The 18,308-nt window shown below is 40.2% G+C and overlaps 2 protein-coding genes across 4 annotated transcripts; one reads left to right on the forward strand and one right to left on the reverse strand.

Annotated features, from left to right (window-relative positions):
* The first annotated feature begins 39 nt into the window (after positions 1-39).
* Positions 40-8,366, forward strand: rhof (ras homolog family member F). 3 transcript variants are annotated; one of them, XM_026173930.2, is made up of 9 exons: positions 40-660; positions 1,000-1,072; positions 1,616-1,661; positions 2,031-2,077; positions 2,952-5,305; positions 5,534-5,621; positions 6,601-6,710; positions 7,040-7,174; positions 7,420-8,366. In XM_026173930.2, the coding sequence occupies exons 5-9, from the start codon at positions 5,177-5,179 to the stop codon at positions 7,582-7,584; spliced, it is 627 nt and encodes a 208-aa protein (XP_026029715.1). In that variant the 5' UTR covers positions 40-660; positions 1,000-1,072; positions 1,616-1,661; positions 2,031-2,077; positions 2,952-5,176; the 3' UTR covers positions 7,585-8,366. The 3 variants fall into 3 exon arrangements, with proteins under 3 accessions (XP_026029715.1, XP_026029713.1, XP_026029716.1); XM_026173928.2 differs by lacking the exon at positions 2,031-2,077 and having other exon boundaries at positions 40-1,661; XM_026173931.2 differs by lacking the exons at positions 40-660; positions 1,000-1,072; positions 1,616-1,661; positions 2,031-2,077 and adding an exon at positions 2,101-2,574.
* On the reverse strand, positions 8,086-18,264 carry tmem120b (transmembrane protein 120B). Its single transcript, XM_026173924.2, has 12 exons — positions 18,047-18,264; positions 15,475-15,593; positions 15,200-15,316; positions 15,058-15,117; positions 14,858-14,953; positions 14,676-14,765; positions 14,493-14,558; positions 14,349-14,410; positions 10,918-11,010; positions 10,585-10,649; positions 10,331-10,399; positions 8,086-9,761 (listed from the first exon to the last, which is right to left on the reverse strand). Exons 1-12 carry the CDS (start codon positions 18,107-18,109, stop codon positions 9,645-9,647), a joined length of 1,017 nt encoding a protein of 338 aa, XP_026029709.1. The 5' UTR covers positions 18,110-18,264; the 3' UTR covers positions 8,086-9,644.
* Between the last annotated feature and the right edge of the window lie 44 nt (positions 18,265-18,308).

The raw sequence follows: 18,308 nt of genomic DNA on the forward strand, positions 1-18,308 counted from the left end.
AACCTGACTGTGCTTCTCTTAGTTTGTAAATTATTTCAGTGGAGGTGCGTTGCTGTCGGACTAACTGGGTTTTGTTTGACATTGCCTGGTGCTGTTTGCAGTGCTCGGGCAATTGGCTGGTTAACAGCGGTAGCTCAACGAGCCAATCAGAGCGCAGCAGCAGAGGAGCCGTCTGCTATTAGAGGCACGGCTCAGGAGTCCTTCAACAGAGAGCAGAGAGAGGGGGCTGAGCGCTCTCGGCAGCCATTTTCCTTAAACAGGACTCAATGGCCTATATGGGTTTCCTTTGTTCCAAAGGGATCTTACATTTGATTTCCTCATCTCTCACGGACTATGATAAAACTATGATTGCTCCTTTTAAAGGATTGAGAAGAAGGAAGAGAATGTGCTGGATGCAATTACCCCGTGACATTTTGAGCCTTTTTTCCTCTGCCTTGGAATCCATCTTTGTCTTAACTAGGTCATGGCACACCCATATAACAGTATTTATATTTCTTAAGTGAAAAGAAACCAAAAGTGTTGTGAATAAACAGCTTTATGCTTTTGGAGATGTTTAAAATGATAGAGGTTGGGGTGGGGGAAAAACACAAAGTGACAAAATGTGCAATGGCAGCTTGCTGGCATTGCACTTATGGCCTTGTAGGATATGAGTTGCAATGAGTAAGTTCAAGTCTTTTATCATAATTTATTTTTAAATTTAACAAATTAATGTAAAATGTGAGGCATGCAGTTAATGTTATTAAAAGTATGTCTGTCACTTTTGTCTACTTGAGCTATGTGATCACATAAAAATGCTGCAGCTTTATTGTTTAAAAAAATATGTCCACTGGCATGCTGACATTAAAACATACAAGGCTAAAGGTGCAGGGTTTGTAACATCAGTGCTCCTCAAATGACTGAAAGCAGGCCACGGAGACCTAATGGCCGCTTGTTAAATAGTTTGACTGATAATCCATTTGCTCTGATTAACAACGTCTCCCACTTTTCCTCTCACAACAGCAACGCTTTAAACACCCTGGTGTCTCCTGTTGTGTCCTGTACTGCAACTGTGGAGACAGCTTGAATCGACTAGGTTTGTGCTGTCCAACTAAGAAAGCCAAATGTGCAATTGTCGACTTGACCTTACTTCAAGGGCATAATTTAAATTTAGAAAGAAGCCCACTTAGGAAGTCCCCCATCACCACCACCATTTTTAATTATTTAATTTTTTTTCCAGCTTCTACAGCGATTTTTTTTTCCTTTTAAAAACACAACCTCAGATTAAAGAGATGGAGGGAAAACTTTCAGGCTGAAAATATTTACCTCAGCAGTTAACAGGCCTAAACGCAGGGGCAGGAGGAATGTTTTCAGCTCCATCTTCGGATCCTCTAATAATGGCATTAATAAGGGGTGGGAATGCGTCTCCTGAAAAGGAAGGAATCCATTAGCACGAAAAGATAGAGCTCTTTTGATAACTTTTTTTTTTGATCAGTGGTAGCTTTGCCTCTCTCAGCCAGCGAATATGCATCTTCAAGCATCATCTGTGTGGGCAATATGCAAAACCATCTCTTCTCTCTCCCTGAAGACAGGATTGCAGTCGATAATAGCCTCTCTTGCTTTTTTTCGACATTTCTAGCTGATCTACACTTCACTTAAAACTGCAAGGATAATGTTTTGGACAGGTAATGGATTTTTGAGCTATTTCACTCAATTTGCCAGCTTTATGTGTCTACATTAAATAGTCTCATAAGAGAGCAGACATCAAAGAAGCAGTTGATACAAAACGACGTCAGCGTAATTGTTTAAAAAAGGGAAAAATGAGTAACTGTAACCCACATTTTTAATGATATTGCAAACTTACAGGCAGTATTCAAAACATGTAATCCAAGTCTTAAACGAGCCACCAAAAAAGAATCTTATGGGAAGAAATCTTGTGTTTTTTAAACTGCTTCTTCCCCCTCTCCAAACAGAGACCTTTTTAGTGGTATGTAGGCAACACTTGTTCTGTGGTTTTCTCTGCTGTTCTCTGTCTCAAAATGGCTTCTTTACAGACAAAGGAGAGCACTGTGCCGTGAAAAAGCTGCTGCGCCATAACTGGGTGAGGCTCAGGAGAGCGGTTTTTTTTTTTTTTTTTTTTTTTTAATCCGAGGGTAATTTCAACTGGAAGTAACCACAATAAGCGCCACTGGGGGGTGATTTATTTTTTATTTATTTAATCCAAAATGGTGGCTGCTTTTACACGAATATAAAAAGAGAAGAAAAGCCGACAACTGCGTGTGAGGAAGGAAACTTTCATAAAACCGGCGTAGTCAGGCGGTCGGTTGCTAGGCTGACTCGCGCCGAGAGCTCGAGCGCATTCGTTGGAACCCCCTCCCCCTCCTACACACCGTTGCCATATAAGGTCACGAAGAATCCACTGCAGCGGCAGCTCTGTTGTTTGGTATCTAGGCGAAAATAGCACGCAGCGTGCGCGTGATCTCTCGCTTCAAAGTCCAGCGGATCAACGGCTGCTTTACCAGATTAGACAAACATGACATGAACCTCTTTTTTTCGGTGAAGGAGTTAAATATACAGAAGGGGAGGGTCTTTATTCACGTACGTAAAATGGAAGGGGGCGCGGGGGGTCTCTAGATACACCTCTTTAGTTAAATGGTGCAGTCTTTCTCTATGTGTCAGTGTGCGTGTCAGAGGCCTGTTTTTCTTGTTATCAACTGCCGGCCCTAAGCTGCCGGGCGCGCGCATTCAGGTCACAGGGCTTCAATACCCTCCCCCCTCTCTCTATGTTAAGCTTGTCCTTGCTCACAGCCAGCCCACGGTTACGGCATGTAGAGGGTTTTATGGATATGTTTAAAACAAACAACATAAAAGTGAAAATGTGACATTACTTTAGAGATGGATTTGCGATTAAATCGACACCCATTTGGTTACTTATAGGCCTTTTCTTTTTCTTTTTTCTGTTAAAAAAAAAAAAGCTTCCCGAGTGGGTTGTGCCCGTTCAGCGCTGCCGCTGACAGTCTGGAATATTCCACACAGAGAAGACTGGCCTTTTTCCCCTGCAGGACAGCTGTCTCTTTCTCTTCGGAGTGATAATATTTTGACAATTGTTCTTTCTTTATTAACTGATGAAAATGGGCTGTATGCGTGTGGATATGTAAGGACAATTTAATATCCTTTTAAGCCATATGTTATACTGCCAGTTACACCTTGTAAGTCAATCAAGCACTTTAAAAAATGTAACTTATTCAACATATTTCTTTTAAAATTTATTGCGCTAAATACTGTACAAAACTGACAGGTACACTGCTGTGTCTATTTTTTATGGCTTTTTGTACTTTCAGCTTTAAATCCCGACGGACTGAATCAAATCAAACATTCCTCGGAGTCGTGTTTTTCATTATTTATGGGCACAGTTGGCTTTTTCAAGGATTTTTTCCCCCTCTTCCCCGTGCAGAGATTGATTGGTACTGTAAAGGGGGAAAAAAGCCAGATTTCTTCTTCTTAGCTCTTAAATATTTGCATATGTAGTGTATTGCTGTACTATTCCACATAATGATCTGTAACATACTCTCATTGCAAGTTTTATTACCTCTTGGCTGTGTGTGTGTGTTTGTGAGATGATGAAATAAATAGACTATGCATTAATTTTATTGTTTTCTTTTTATGGAAACTAAAAGGAGATTTTGTTGAATTTTTGGGCCCATCCTTAAAACTGTGCCTTAGCTGTGATGACACAATATATGGCATGTTTCACATGCTGTGGGGTGAGATTACTGGAGGAATTTTGAGTAGAAACACGTTTATCTTGTGCCAATTTATTCACATTTTAAGAATAGAATTTTTGAAATGGAGGAAGGGTGTCAGCCTTTTCTCTTAAAGGGACAGGTTGTTCACATTTTCAGCACTTCCATGATCCAGCTAAACATATCATTAAACATCCCTGGGTTTAATTTGACTTTTTAGTCCACGTCAGCATGTTTAAGTGTTTGGCGTTTTGTGATCATATATGGTTGTTCCCTGTGATCTGCTCTCTCCCGACACCCACAGTCACTGATAACCAATCATCTACACTGCCGAATGAAACACGTTCCCAAACCTGCTTTCTCACACTTTCTGCTGTGTTTGTCTTTTAATATCTAGCCACGTCAGTGTTTAGCTCTAGTTTGTAACACTCACCCTTGTGACAAGAAAATACACCCAAAACACTGGAAAATACAAAAATAAACTTTAAAAAAAATCCTCACGCCCTTGAAAAGATTCATCACATTATAAAAAAAAAGACCAAAAAAACCCCACATCCATAAACTGCACCCTGGGAAGAGAGAAAATAGTTTGTCCTGATGGTACCATCTGTGATGTCACAGCAGAGAAGCATTACTCACATCCTGCTGAGGACTCAAAATGATCACATGGTACAGAAAACACTTTAATTTTAAAGTAATATACAGTTATTTTGATCTAATCTGGAAGCGCTGGTGCTCAGATGCTCTGTTTTCTGTTTCAGATATATTAAATATTCTACCTGCAAGCTGCTTGCATGCTTCCTTAAGGTTCCAACTGTTATATCTTTCCAGCCTGACAGTGGAAAAGATAACCAAAACAGGCTTTTTACCTGGAAAAAGCTCACATTTAGATGGGTGCACCCAGTGACCCACTCAGTCTCACCAAGACAATGCTTCACACCTCCACAGGCAGGAGTCTAGAAACCTCTGTAGTGACAGCTGTCAGCGTCAACAAAAACCTGCTGATCCTGCATCAGTAGGATCAGCGTGAAAAGTGAGCATTTCTCAGTGTTATCCCTCGCACACACACGCCACACGGTCAGTGGGGGCAGTGCTTCAGACTGAGTACCCACCCAGAAAATGAAATACGCAAACACATTGCGGTAGAGGAAGTAGGAGCAGCCAGACTCAGTCGCTTCACATGTGTAATTCGGCGAGAGAGCGGCATGCTTTCAGTGAACAGGCTCATAATAGGAGAGGAGAGAAGTGGGGGGTCAATTGGAGGCAGACAGTGTGACAGGAACAGGAAGTGGTGAGCAGAGTGAGCTACCTGGTAAAACATGAGGCTTGGCTGTTCCTCACTCTGCCTGACACTCCCTGTAAATCATCTCAACCATTCAAAAAATAGACTCGCTAGGCTGTGTCATGTATTTAAGTTAAATCTGGAGGGAGCACCTGCGTGACACTTTGGAGGCGAGATGACACAAAACGGTGCCGGGAGCGGCACCACGAAAAAGGGAGATGAACTTAAAATTGTAATTGTGGGAGATGGAGGCTGCGGGAAAACATCTCTTCTGATGGTTTATGCCAAAGGTGATTTTCCAGAGGTAAGAAGAGCTCCCATGTCACTTTTCACTCATCACAGCTTTCTGAATTTATGAACGCAGTTCAGATGTGTGACTGTAACCTGTCACACCCAGCACTGTAAGCTGCCTTTCCAAAGATTAACGAGGCACACCTCTGAAACACTTCAAATCGGTATAAATGAAGGGATATATAAACATGACACTGTCTCTTAAAGTTGGAAATCTTTCTTTTTTGTGTGTCAAAAACAGAAGTATGCACCTTCAGTGTTCGAAAAATACACCACGACTATCACTCTCGGAGGAAAAGAGATAAAGCTCAACCTGTATGACACAGCCGGTAAGACAAAAAAAATAAATAAATCAATGATCATCTCTGTGATTCAGGGTTCTTTTCTTCACTTAAATTTCACATTGTATGAGAAGACATCAGGGTTTATTTTTTAGCTCAGAGGCCACATTATTTGTCCTCTGGGTGGAATAAAACAGAAGTATTGTATCTAATCTAATGTGATTATCAAGCGAGTGGAAGAGAAACACCCTTTTATTTTTTTGCTTTTTAAGATATTAAAGTTCAACCACACTCCCATCTTGTGAATTCGGTTGTTATCTTCGTGCTCTGAGAAACACTGTAGAAGGAAGTAGTAAAGGTTGACGCTCATGTCAGAGCATCATCATCATGATATTTCAGGAACTGTCTAAAATATAAGTGTACTAAGCAGCTGTTAATATGAGGGTTTTTTTATAGGGTAAATAAACCAAACGAAACACCTACAATCAAGTAAATATCCAAAAACTTGACTGGAGTCTCAGATTAGACCCTCAAAACATTTTATGGACTAATTTTATGTATTTTTGCTTTGTCAAACCATTTAAATATATATTAATAACAGTATTTTATATGTTTTGAAACAGAGCACGTATGGCCAGCTGTACAGCGTCGACTTGCTAGTACCAAAATTAGATTCGTAAAGTGGTCAGCGTGACTCAAAAGTGACAGTTTTAACACATTTCCATGTTATCTGAAGAGCTTTTTTAAGAAGACATTTCATTGTCAGGAAAAGCCACGGCAGTCTGGTCTGTCAGCTTATCTGCTGTAGGGTGCCTTACATCAGCTGCAGAGGAAACTGAAGCCAGGATGTGGTTTCTTATAGCCACCATAAACTTTGTAGCATTTTTATGTTTAGACTGTTGCATTTAAAGCAGAATATTTGTTCTTTTGTTTCTTTAGACGCACACACAGAGTTTTGTAGCGTATGGGCGTATTCACACTTCTACATTTATCGGCTAACCCATATTTCTTGCCCTTCTCCTTTCAGGACAGGACGACTATGATCGACTGAGGCCACTTTCGTACCAAGAAGCTAATCTGGTTCTAGTCTGCTTTGATGTCACAAACCCAACCAGCTATGAGAACGTCCTGATAAAGGTGATCCTTTTCTATTTTACAATAAGTGTTAACAATGAGCCAAGTTACTCATGCAGGCACAGGAATGTCGCCAAACGTTCTTGTTTTTTTGTTTAAGATCCAGTTTACGATTAATCATTAATCGCCTGGTATGTTGGTGCTGCCTTGCATTGTCTCGTATATTATTAACTCATATGTTGTGCAAGCCTTCATGTGAGCAAGGATTACAATACAGGACCAATCAGTGCTGCAAACAAACAGAGTAATGCCAAATAATTAAAAAATCTAATAGGGGAAATAACAGACATGTACTGTATCACACCGTTAAACTCCCTATTCTGTTTGCCTAGTGGTACCCAGAGGTGAAGCACTTCTGTCGGGACACGCCAGTCATCCTGATTGGCTGCAAGACTGACCTCAGGAAGGACAAAGAGTGTGCCAGGAAGCTGAAGGCTATGAATCTGGCTCATGTCACTTACATGCAAGTAAGAAGCGAACCATGCAGACGTTCACCGATCTCTGTAAACATGTTTTCACTGATGTTACAGGATACAAGAGCATGCACGCTAACCAGAACCCATCACCACATCTAAAAGCTACAGAGTTCCTTCAGATACATGTTTTTTCCTTCTTCCTTTACTGATCGTTGTCTTCGCAGCTTTACAGTCTAATTCTTGCTTTTTTCTAAAACTTGCTTTGATTTTTGTTCATTTTTTTTCCCCTCACCCAGGGTGAGGAGACTCGCCAGCACATGAACGCAGAGCTCTACCTCGAGTGCTCGGCGAAGTATCAGGAGAACGTGGAAGACGTTTTCAGAGAGGCAACGAAGAGGGCTTTGGCCTTCAACCGAAAACAGAGGAATAACAAGAGGAAGAAGAAATGTATCATTTTGTGAAAGTTTTTTTTTTTAAAAAAGGACAAAAAGCCACAAGAACCCTCTTCTTCAGTGAGACAGATTGTGCTCAGTGTCTTGCAGAGATTGAAAGTTGGGGGCCTGCACATGATCCTTCAGTGTTACAAGGAAATGAGTGATGACACAACAGGAAAGACAATTTTGCAAGTTGCAACGTGGAGCTTGAAACACCCTCTTTTGGAGGGTTTTACTTTCATATGTTATGTCTGGTATTTTTATGTATTTTCTTCTTCCTGAGGAATTTTGTACTCTCTCTACTTTTGTACTGTTATTTTACCAAAAACATATTTATTGGAGGCACCGAGTTATTGTTTGTATTGTGATGTAGCTTTTACAATCTAAAGGAGTGAAGGAGAAGAAAAAAAACAACAAAAAAACAAAAAACCCAACTCATGACTGTTAGGTTGTTTTGTGGCCGTCAGTCTGAAGCACGACTCTTAGCTTTACCAATAGCGCCCACTAGAGTTGAAAAACCATAACGCATTAGAGCAGCTGCACAGTTTATTTAGGCTTTTATCACAGGTTGGACTGAAACAATGTAATGAATACAGTGAACACCTGTGAGAACAAGAAAAAACGAGTTACTGTTCTTAATCAGGTGCTGGTTTAACCATAACGGACACATGAAAAACTCAGGGAGCAAATTGCATTCTTGAAAAATGGCTACATACAATTTTTCTTTGTGTTAAAGACAAAGTGTTTTAATCACATCAGATGTGATCAATTTCCCTCAATAAAAAAAAAAAAAAAAAAAAAAAAAAAAAGTACACAGACACTGAGATTCTCTCCAGGAGCATGATTGCACAAGACATGACACAATCAATGAAACCATTTTCACAAAACAAGTGTTTTTTTTTGTCCCCTCCCCCATCCCATGAATAAAAAGTAAGGCATCAGAGAAAACTATGTGAAGCAAAGTGAAAGGTCTCACCATAAATTAATTCAAATATTATAGGGTATATGGGTCTGTGGAATTAGAAAAATAATTGAAAACATTAAAAAAAAATTCATAATCAGTCTCACAGTACTGGTGCCAATAGCAGCATTTAATCAAAACATTTCTCCAACATGTAACAAAACGGGAACTCAGAACAGTAATTTGAACCATCTTCCCCAAAAACTGTGTCGCTAAATGTTATGTGCGTCTTCTTGGGATTAAAAAAAAAAAAAAAAAAAAAAAAAGTTATGGCTTTTGAAACCGCTGCTTTCAAAAAGACAAACAATGTAGTGCTCCCTTTGTAGTCCCAACTCATCTGGAAACAAAACAGTGACAGTAAAGACAGAGCAGCTGCTCTCACTCGAGACAGCAGAGGGATTCTTTTTTTCTTCCACCCTTTCAGATAATTCTCAATACTCAAGTATCAGCTTGAGAGAGATAGATATATATATATTTTAAGCTTTGGACCTACATTTGAGATTTTCAGGACCTAAAGACTAGCAGTAAAAATAATATCACACAACAGGGAGATGAGACAAAAAGGTGGTGGTGAAGTACAGCCTCAAACTGAAAGTGATCAATTTTTTCGGGAGACGTTTTGATCATCATTACTTCACAGAAGTATGAAGCATGTGTGTGACAGACGTTAGGTCTTCAAAGGCAAACTATTTTCTGTTCTGTTAAACGATGCTACCTTCCCTCATTACTTGCATATGATTTGAACAGAGGCTCTCCGCTAAGGTTCATGCACAGACACAAACACCCAAATAAACGCACTCTTTCCACACACACACACACACACACACACACACACACACACACACACACACACACACACACACACACACACACACACACACACACACACACACACACACCTATCAGGTGAACGTCACTTTGTGATGTGCCCATATGAACATCAACACAGTCATACATATGTAAAAACATGTTTGTCAGAAACTTTGGCCGGATGCTGCTGCCCGAGACAAAACGGTGGCTTCAGCCTCGTCGTCTCGACCTGATCACACTCTGTTCAGTCCATCAAGCGATTGTGCGTGTTACTTCAAAATGACTGGCCATTGAAGATGCCTCGCTGAGGTTATTCTCAGTCAGTTTTTTGGACCTTCTCCGGGTTTTTCTGAACTTTTTGGTGGACGACTTTTACCGTGGTGAGAAAGTTTCCCAGGAACAGGACGAGAAATGTTAGAGCCAGCATGAATACCTAAAAGAAGAAAAAAGGGTTACAAGTCATGGCATGTGCAGCTGTGCGTCTTTCAAACAGGACACGAAAATGAAGACGACTGTTCTAAAACGCATCATTTCCTAACACTTGTGTTCGCAGACGGTTCTTGCTGTGATGAGGAAAGTGCAGGCACAGCGCGAGCAAAGTTCAACAGATTGTAGGCGACACTGAACATGGCACAGTTATTAGTGTCAGACTGGGACTTTCCCGCACAACCATCTCTGGGGTTTACAGAGAATGGTCCGAAAACAGAGAATATTCAGTGAGCGGCACTTCTCTAGGTTAAAAAGCCTTCATGTCAGAGATTAGAGGAAATGAGACGGAGGATGAGACTCTGATGGTAGGGTCAGAATTTGTAAATATAACTCTGAATACGACCCCAAATGTGGCCTTAGCTTATACTGCTACCAAATATACATGAGGAATGTACAAATGAGATCCAAAAGAAGCGTCTCAAACATTTTCCTCTTACATAAAATTATCTTTGAGCTCTGCTTCAACATGTCGGTTTGACATTTAAGCACTTGAACTGCAAATGCGATCCTTACCTGCCACTCCTTACAATCCTCATGGCTTGCCAAGCGGAACAAGGTCACAGAGTTGTACAGCTGCCAAAACTGTGAAAGAAGAGGAGGCATCATCTTTCATGATGTTGCTGCACAGACACATGTTTCTTTTAAAAAACGCCAGGCCATTTTATGCTCTTAATGCCCAGTGAGGATCTTGTGCAGTCCTCCTGAAAAGTGCAATCGAGCAATAGAAGTTTTATATTGGATACAAGTAGAAAAACATGAAAACTTACATGGCCAAAAAATAGAAAAGGCAAAAGAAACGTGAGTCCCCTCCACATCCAAGATTGAAATCCCTCTGCAGAGACAGAAAAACAGTCACTTGTCATGTTTTGTTTTTTTGGAGTGCTCTCACTCCGATTTCACTGCTCAACAGCTTGACGTTTGAGATGTTTGAGGAAGCAGATCTGTGTCATCGGTGCTCCAGCGTGTTGGGACATCTGTGACCCTGCACGCTGATATTAACAACTGCCCCCATCTCTCACCCATCCCCCATTTCCCCCACCCAGACATGATGTTGCAGATGACTCAAACAACTGAAATGGTTATCATCAAAAATAGCTTACCCACTGTGAGGTCCAGCTGATTTCTCTCTCCCAAAGCTCGCAGCCTGTATAAGCAGCCGCTCTGGTAGTAGTACTGAAGGAACTGAACAAAGCCTGGAGGAACAAAAAGATTAAAAATAATTATTCATCGCTGCACTTTGTAACCACGTTCTTATTGTAGAGCACTGATGGCAACAATAACAATCAACAAACTGCAGCTCTCCATGTGAAGTTTGGCTCAAAACCACAAGTTCTACATTCGGTTGAATCTGTCAGGCAGACTTCTTTTTTTTTTAAAATTATTACGCTTTCAAACATTTGACTTGTCATCCAAAACCCTGACCAGAGAGCACCCTCACAGAGTTGACACCTCATGATATACATAGCAACAAGTACAACCGCCAGTGTGTCACATGACTTCCCTTCTATACTCAGGAGAAGACATATTTCCACAAACTGCTTAACAACGGCTGATGAAGCAGCTACAATCTCATCATTTTCCATCACTGTTAAATAAACTGCTCTTTGTTATAGTCCGGTTAGTTTTTAGGCCTTTCTACAACCTTGTTAAATCCAACTATCAACTTTAAATCATCTGTATTATTAAAGCTCTTATTTAAAAAGGTTCTCACCAGGAACCTTTTTACAGACATTTACAGCAAGTTCTGCAAATACAGATCAAATCTAATCCCAGACTACAACAAAGATTTAATGAAGCTCTTCACTGACAGCTTTTTATTTGTGTACCTCAGCTCAATCCAGTTGTATGGCTCCATCCAATGACTTGTACAGTTTAAGAGTAAATATACAGACACATAATACAAAGAGACACGGTTTGCAAGAGCAGTTGCAGACACACTAATAAATCTTAGCTGCCTACAAATGGAAAGGAAAAGTATTCAAATCCAGTTTTTCCAACATCATTGTGAACATGAGATACTGTGACATGACTTTCTAACTACTGTATTTCTTTGTAGTACAAACTTGTAAGTAGGGATGGGTACCGGTGTCGTTCTGACATAAACGGTAGTAACCAGACCGAAAAGCAGCGCACATTTCGGTGCTTTATTTCGGTGCTTTTTTTTCCTGAGCTGTGATACACTTCTAGCCAATAATTTTACGTTTCCGAGGATAGTAGGCGGGTCCAGGTACGTGCGTTCTTTTAGAGCAGAGCTACAGATTAAAAATGTCCAAGGCGAAGCGGTCATAAGTCTGGCTGTACTTCACAGCAAAATATGCAAACTCAGCAACCTGCAACAAGTGCTTTAAGGTGATACTGTGATACTGTCAAAGGAGGTAACCCCTCAAATCCGATGAAACACCTGGCGACGCATAGCGGTTTTTTTTAAAAGCCCAGAAATGCGCCGTATGATAGCTTGCTGCGAGACCTCACACCGAGCACATCTGTGCGTGGGTTGCCTGTTATCGGACCCGGAGTTAGCAATATCCCCCAAAAACACGAAGAGGAGAGTCCTGGCCCCTAGCCCTGCCAGTGTAGCAGAAATGATGATGGATGATGATGCAGCAGCAGCCGTTCTTCTCTGCGTGAGTAGCTTAATGTTGTTCGCGTGTAATTTACGTTTAGTAGGCTAACCACGTTATTACATTAATGCATGTAAGGTGAACTAGCAAACATCATCATAGCTACATGCGGCTGTCTTCTTGTTTGATGGCAGATACTCCCTTCACCCTGGCCAAAAAGGCTAAAATGACCAAAGAAAAAGTGGAAAACAGTTAAACATGAGAGGTTTTGGACAAAGTTTGTGTTTTTTCCATTGTTTAAGCACTGCTTCCAGCCAAGAGTGATACCATATATGCCCCATAGCTGCAGAAAAAGCTAACATTGTTATCTTTTTACAAAAAACCAGCTGAACATGAGAGGTTTTTGGACCAATTTTGTGTTCTCCAGTCTTTAAGCACCGGTTTGAGCACCGGCACCGTTTCAAAAGTACCGATTTGGCACCGGTATCGGATAAAACCTAAACGATACCCATCCCTACTTGTAAGTCATCACCTTTAAGTGCTGCCCCATCCTGAAGTCATTCAAAGTTTTTGTTTTATTGGGGGGTTATGTAACAAATTTGGTTTTGCAAGTGACCTGACCTTGCCCTCTTCTGGCACAGTGTGGCATCACACCACAGTGTGACTGCATGTGAGCGTCTGACATGGGAACATTCGAGGGAAAATAGTGATGAAAGCATCTGAAGTTTGTTTTACCCCCTCTGGGTCCTCAACTAGAGCTTTGATTTACAGAGTGTGTGTGTATGTGTGTGTCTCTCCCCTTTTTTTTTTTTTTTAAATATTGAAATCCCAGATTTTAGACCTTAAGCTCAAGTGCATCTTCTCTCTCCATGCACAGTTTTATGCAATAATTGGCTGAAGGGCAGAAATTATTATTTTCATCCCTTAAATATCACAAAAGCCAAATAAAATGTGATAGAAGCACCTCCAGTCTGACAATTTGCTTTTTAATATTTCTTTTTGTTTACTTCCGCAAATAATCAAAATATATTTGTCTCCGTCTCCAGGAAGACACTCGTATTGCCAACTATTGATGCAATTGGTAGTCATTTATTTGGCACTGCGACAGCATGGTGCCTCAAATGTGATGCAGTGTGGCAATGTTTGACGAAACAACAGAAAACCATGTGAAATGCATTATTTGTTATGAGGTTCCTTATAACAAACAGGAAAGGCTTTCATGCTTAAAACCCCTTTTTTTAAACTGAGGTTTAAGTCAACCCTAAGTACTTTTAGTACTGTACTTCATCTATACTTTTCAGTGGTGTGCCCAGATTGCTCTGCTGTCATGATGTAACTGAGCTGTTTATGTTGGACTTTGAACTATTAAATCTTGAACTGTTGCTTTTAAAGAAGCGCAGGAAGGGGAGTTGGAAAAACAGAAGAATACCTGCTGAAGTTCTGAGCAGCAGAATGAGGAAAGGTGAGAGATTTAAGAGACTTTGACTGTGGGATGGTTGTTTCTGCCAGACGAGCTTGTCTGAATATTTCATAAACTACTCAGCTGCTCTGATTTTGCCCACATAACCATCTCTAGAGTTTACAGAAAATGGTCCAAAAACGAGACAACACCCCATGTGAAAGCTCAAATAACCTCAAACTGGTTTCTTAAAAATCACAAAGAGTTCACTCTACTCAGATTACCTCCAAAGTCATCAGATCTCAGTCTAATAGAGGACCTTTGATTTATTGGAACTGGAGTTTTGCATCACATATGTGCAGCTGACAAATCTGCAGCAACTGTCAATATGGAGCAAATGTTTCGAGGACCATATTGAATCTTACATGTCATGAAGAATTCTGATCTGAACGCAAAAGGGTTCCCAACTTGGTACTAACATCTGTATCTAATAAAGTGGCCAGTGAGTGTAAAAAAATAAGCTAATTTAGCACCACTAAGTAAATGAATTAATCTCATGGATTCATCTTACTTTGATAGATGGAGAAGGCAAGAAACTGGCTCCTGAACATCTGATACATAGCTCCTTCTGGCCTGAGGAAAGAAAAGACCAACTCATTCACATTTCCCAAAATAAAAACAACACAATGCTGAATCAACAAAGACAATATCTCACCATGTCAGCATAACACCTGACAAGAAGGTGGAGACATAATGGTGAGACACCCACCACCCTTTGATCCTGAAAAGAAAAAAGGAGGAACTTGAAAATTTTCCCAACTAAAAATCTTCCATAGACAAAGGCTTTAATTTAAAAATAACCCACTAAAGGATAAATGCTCCGATAGTAGCAACACACCTGGAGCCGTTGTTTATGAGGATGCTTTCCCTTATGGTCAATGTGCAGTAGTACCACACCAACAAGAAGTTGAAGATTTCATCAGTGACCCTAAACAAGGCAGAAAACAAATAAATAAGAAGCCAATCCTTAATAAAATAACACCACCAGTCATGCTTTGAGGGGGAGGTAGGTTATCTCACCGACAGTTTAGAAAGAAGAGGCAGGTTATTGCTCCGAACATCAGGATTATTGTCATGTAAAGCTTGAACTTCTCATACTCGTCTTTGTAGGCAAATCTTTGTACATAAACGGAAGAAAGAGATGATAAGAGACTGACATAAAAAAAACAATCTGAACCCACAGCGGGAACCTGCTCCTGAGGCTAAAAGGTGACACATACTTTGCCTGGTTGCTGAGAAGGGTTACATTCACGTTGCCCAGGACCAAATTCAAGTATAGTCTGAAAATGAAAAGCATGCAAGTTAATGAAATAAAGCTTAGTGATTACAGCAGATCTCTCACTAACAACAAATAGTACTCACCCATTTTTCTTTGGCAAATATGCTTCCATGTCAAAGAAAACATTTTCTTTATCTTTTATTTGTGTTTTGATGTCAGTTATTAGTTTCAGCTCTTTCTCGTCACACGTCTGTGCGCACCTGTAAGGAAAGCAGAAGGGCAAAAAGAGAAAAGACGAAGGATACTTTTCACTCTCCATGATATCACCGAAATCAAAACCAGATCATTTAAGTGCTTATTTTAGTCGTGGGAAACCGTCGACTACTTGCTTGACTACTTTTATAGCAGGTGTACTTACTTGGTTAAACTGTGCCTCAAGTCTTTCAGACATTTCCTCTGTTTACTGATGGCGTTGCTGCAAGTTGCTTGAAGACTGGTGAGCTCTTCTAGTTTTTGTCTGTATATTTTGTGAGTTTCCTGTGAATAAATTAAATACATGTCTGGTTAGAAACATCTGCTGAAATGCAGAAATAAGGATTAAGCACAACCAGCTAGGACTTAAAGATAAATACAGCCACAACTGAATCAAAATACAAATACAAAGAAAAGCCAGTGGGTGTTTACAGATTAACTTCAACTGAAATTTGTCATATTCCCTTGAAAACCTTGTTTGATAGAATAAAAATGCATTATTATCCCACACAAGTCTTTGCCAAGCTTTAAAAAACAAACAAAACAACAAAAGATGAAACTTTTGGCTCATAGTCTCTTTCAGCAGTAGTGGAAAAACTGTCCAACCTTTCTGTATGAAGACAAACCGCAAATTCCACAAGATTTTTTTAGTAAAATAAATACTCAGGTTTACTTGCGCTCGTAGCTACACTGTCATCACTTTCTCCCCATCAAAAAGCATGAAGCCACACACACACACACACACACACACACACACACACACACACACACACACACACACACACACACACACACACACACACACACACACACACACACACACACACACACACACACACACACACACACACACACACACACTTTACCTGACAGCTTCAATAAGAATTATAAATTAATTAAAAGTAAATTATATCATTTGGAAATATGAACTGCAGTTCAAACAATTAGTAGACTTCAAAATGTAAATAGAAATGTCCTGGCTAAACACTGAAAACTGATGACACACCCATATATAGTCATGCTTCTAAGTTGAAGTTCTTTTATCATTAATTACATACCCATTTTTATTAATCCTATTTATTTATTCATTCGGTTCATTTATTGTCATTTTAATCCTAAGAGAAAGTACAATGAAAGTTTGCCTATGTATAATGACAATAAAAGTTCATTCATCCATTCATGCTGAGAGTGACTCACTATCCTCTGAATCTTTGAGCCTTTAATACTCTGTTCTTCAGTGAAACAGTCCCCGTAAGCGGATCCTATTGTCATACATGTAAACTACATGTAAGTTTGCTAATCAGGGGTCAGATTCCTATCCCCCTTAGAGCCAGTTCAACCCCCTTTGTTGTACCTCCATCCATCCAGCACACCATCACAAAAGCAGGACTGATCTCTTCAGCAGAGAACAGTAATTGTTTAATACTTGTCCTATGAGTGTCCTTATGATGAAATAATTCAAAGTTAGCGACACTACAAAAAGTAGGAAGAACTCCCCAGCAATTAATAGGTAAAAGAAAGCAATCTACATGCAGCTCTCATTTGTTGTGTTTCAGCATTCTTTGTTTTATCACATGATCATTTCCTGACATCAGTTATGAGGCAAATGGCCTGTTAAAAGAATGGGTTATACCAGTCAGCCAGTACTGAGCACACGATCTAAGTACACGTCCATTCAAACTGACACGAAAACGATGCAAAATCTGTTTTAAATTCTTCTATGGGTCTGGCACCAGTCTCTTTCTCTCAGAGGTCACATAATCATCATATACAGATAAACAGATAAGTCAGATGCTATGCAGCTGGCCTCCTGGTCCCAAGATCTATACACACAGGAGGAATCAGCTTTTAGCCATCGTGGCCCCAGTGTCTGAAGGTGAATGACTCCACCTCAGTGGCAATTTAAAAAACCCCTTGACTTTTGTTTTTTAATTGAAGTGGGCTCAATATTTCTGTACGTGTTAAAGCTTTACGACATTTTTCTTTTATCGTTTCAAAATTTGTTTACACATTTGTTTATAGTTGTAAAAGTTTAGTCAAAATATGTGTATTAACATTCTCTAAAGAACTGCAGCTGTTTGAAAGATGTAAATAAAGCTGAAATATAAAAGCTATAATATGAACGGGAGGCGGTTTCTGCTCAGTTTCAGATCCACGTGTGCACAAACTGTGAGGTGTCTCAGAATCAGAGATTTTAGGCGAACAATACAGTTTCTTATCTTCATGTTGTTCAAAGTTAGCAAACTATGGCTAACGTGAGCTAGCGTGTCAACTTCACGATGGCTGCTGATGTCCCCAAGGACTCCTAAATAAATCACCCAAGCCAAAGACCCAGAAACTAATTTGTGAAGCCACTTTAACCTCTACCTCAACTTCGGTAGCAATGATTTAAAATTAGTCAATAGCACAACAATGCAGTGTGCGGTTAGCTAAGTTACTGTATCTGCTTATTAGCAGCAAAGCACATTAGCCCTAAGAAGACTATTGCTAATGTTAGCGACTACAACACAGCGATGTTACAGTAAAGTCAGAAAAATTATAAAACGCACGGCAAATATATTGCATCCCTCGGATACTGCTGCCAACAGCGCACTTATTGGCTCGATGCTCGGTTTACGGATGACCTGAGAATGAATGGCGAATAGGAAAGAGCTAGACAAACTGCTACAGAACCCTGCATGTCCTCGACGGCACGCTAGCACAAATTATACTATACTCGTTTAAGAGTTTTCAGTCACCTGTAATTGTTGATATTCCTCATCAATTTCCTCCCACTCCGCCTGAAACCTCGGCTTGGACATTGCAGTGTTGTAGCTTATTCGGCGAAGAAGACTCTTTCACAAGGCTTTTCACCCACGGGCTGCTCCTGCTCCGGCCACTCAGGCGAGTTTTAACTCTTGTGCGGAGCATGCGCACTTCGTAAACCGCCGTGATGACCAAACACTGTGGTTTAACCACGGGTGAAGCCATCAAACAGTAAATAAAAAAAACTAACGGCAG

Source organism: Astatotilapia calliptera, chromosome 7 (genome assembly GCF_964374335.1).
Source record: "Astatotilapia calliptera chromosome 7, fAstCal68.1, whole genome shotgun sequence".
Taxonomy (NCBI): Eukaryota; Metazoa; Chordata; class Actinopteri; order Cichliformes; family Cichlidae; genus Astatotilapia; species Astatotilapia calliptera.

Bases quoted from the DNA above. Each gene is read 5' to 3' on its own strand.
- rhof (XM_026173928.2), top strand. From the start codon at position 5,177: ATGACACAAAACGGTGCCGGGAGCGGCACCACGAAAAAGGGAGATGAA. The intron at 6,711-7,039 runs GTGATCCTTTTC...CTGTTTGCCTAG, and splicing joins ATGAGAACGTCCTGATAAAG to TGGTACCCAGAGGTGAAGCA. The intron at 7,175-7,419 runs GTAAGAAGCGAA...CCCCTCACCCAG, and splicing joins CTCATGTCACTTACATGCAA to GGTGAGGAGACTCGCCAGCA.
- tmem120b (XM_026173924.2), bottom strand. From the start codon at position 18,109: ATGTCCAAGCCGAGGTTTCAGGCGGAGTGGGAGGAAATTGATGAGGAA. The intron at 15,317-15,474 runs GTAAGTACACCT...CTTTCCTTACAG, and splicing joins TTGAGGCACAGTTTAACCAA to GTGCGCACAGACGTGTGACG. The intron at 14,766-14,857 runs GTGAGATAACCT...TGCCTTGTTTAG, and splicing joins CTCTTCTTTCTAAACTGTCG to GGTCACTGATGAAATCTTCA.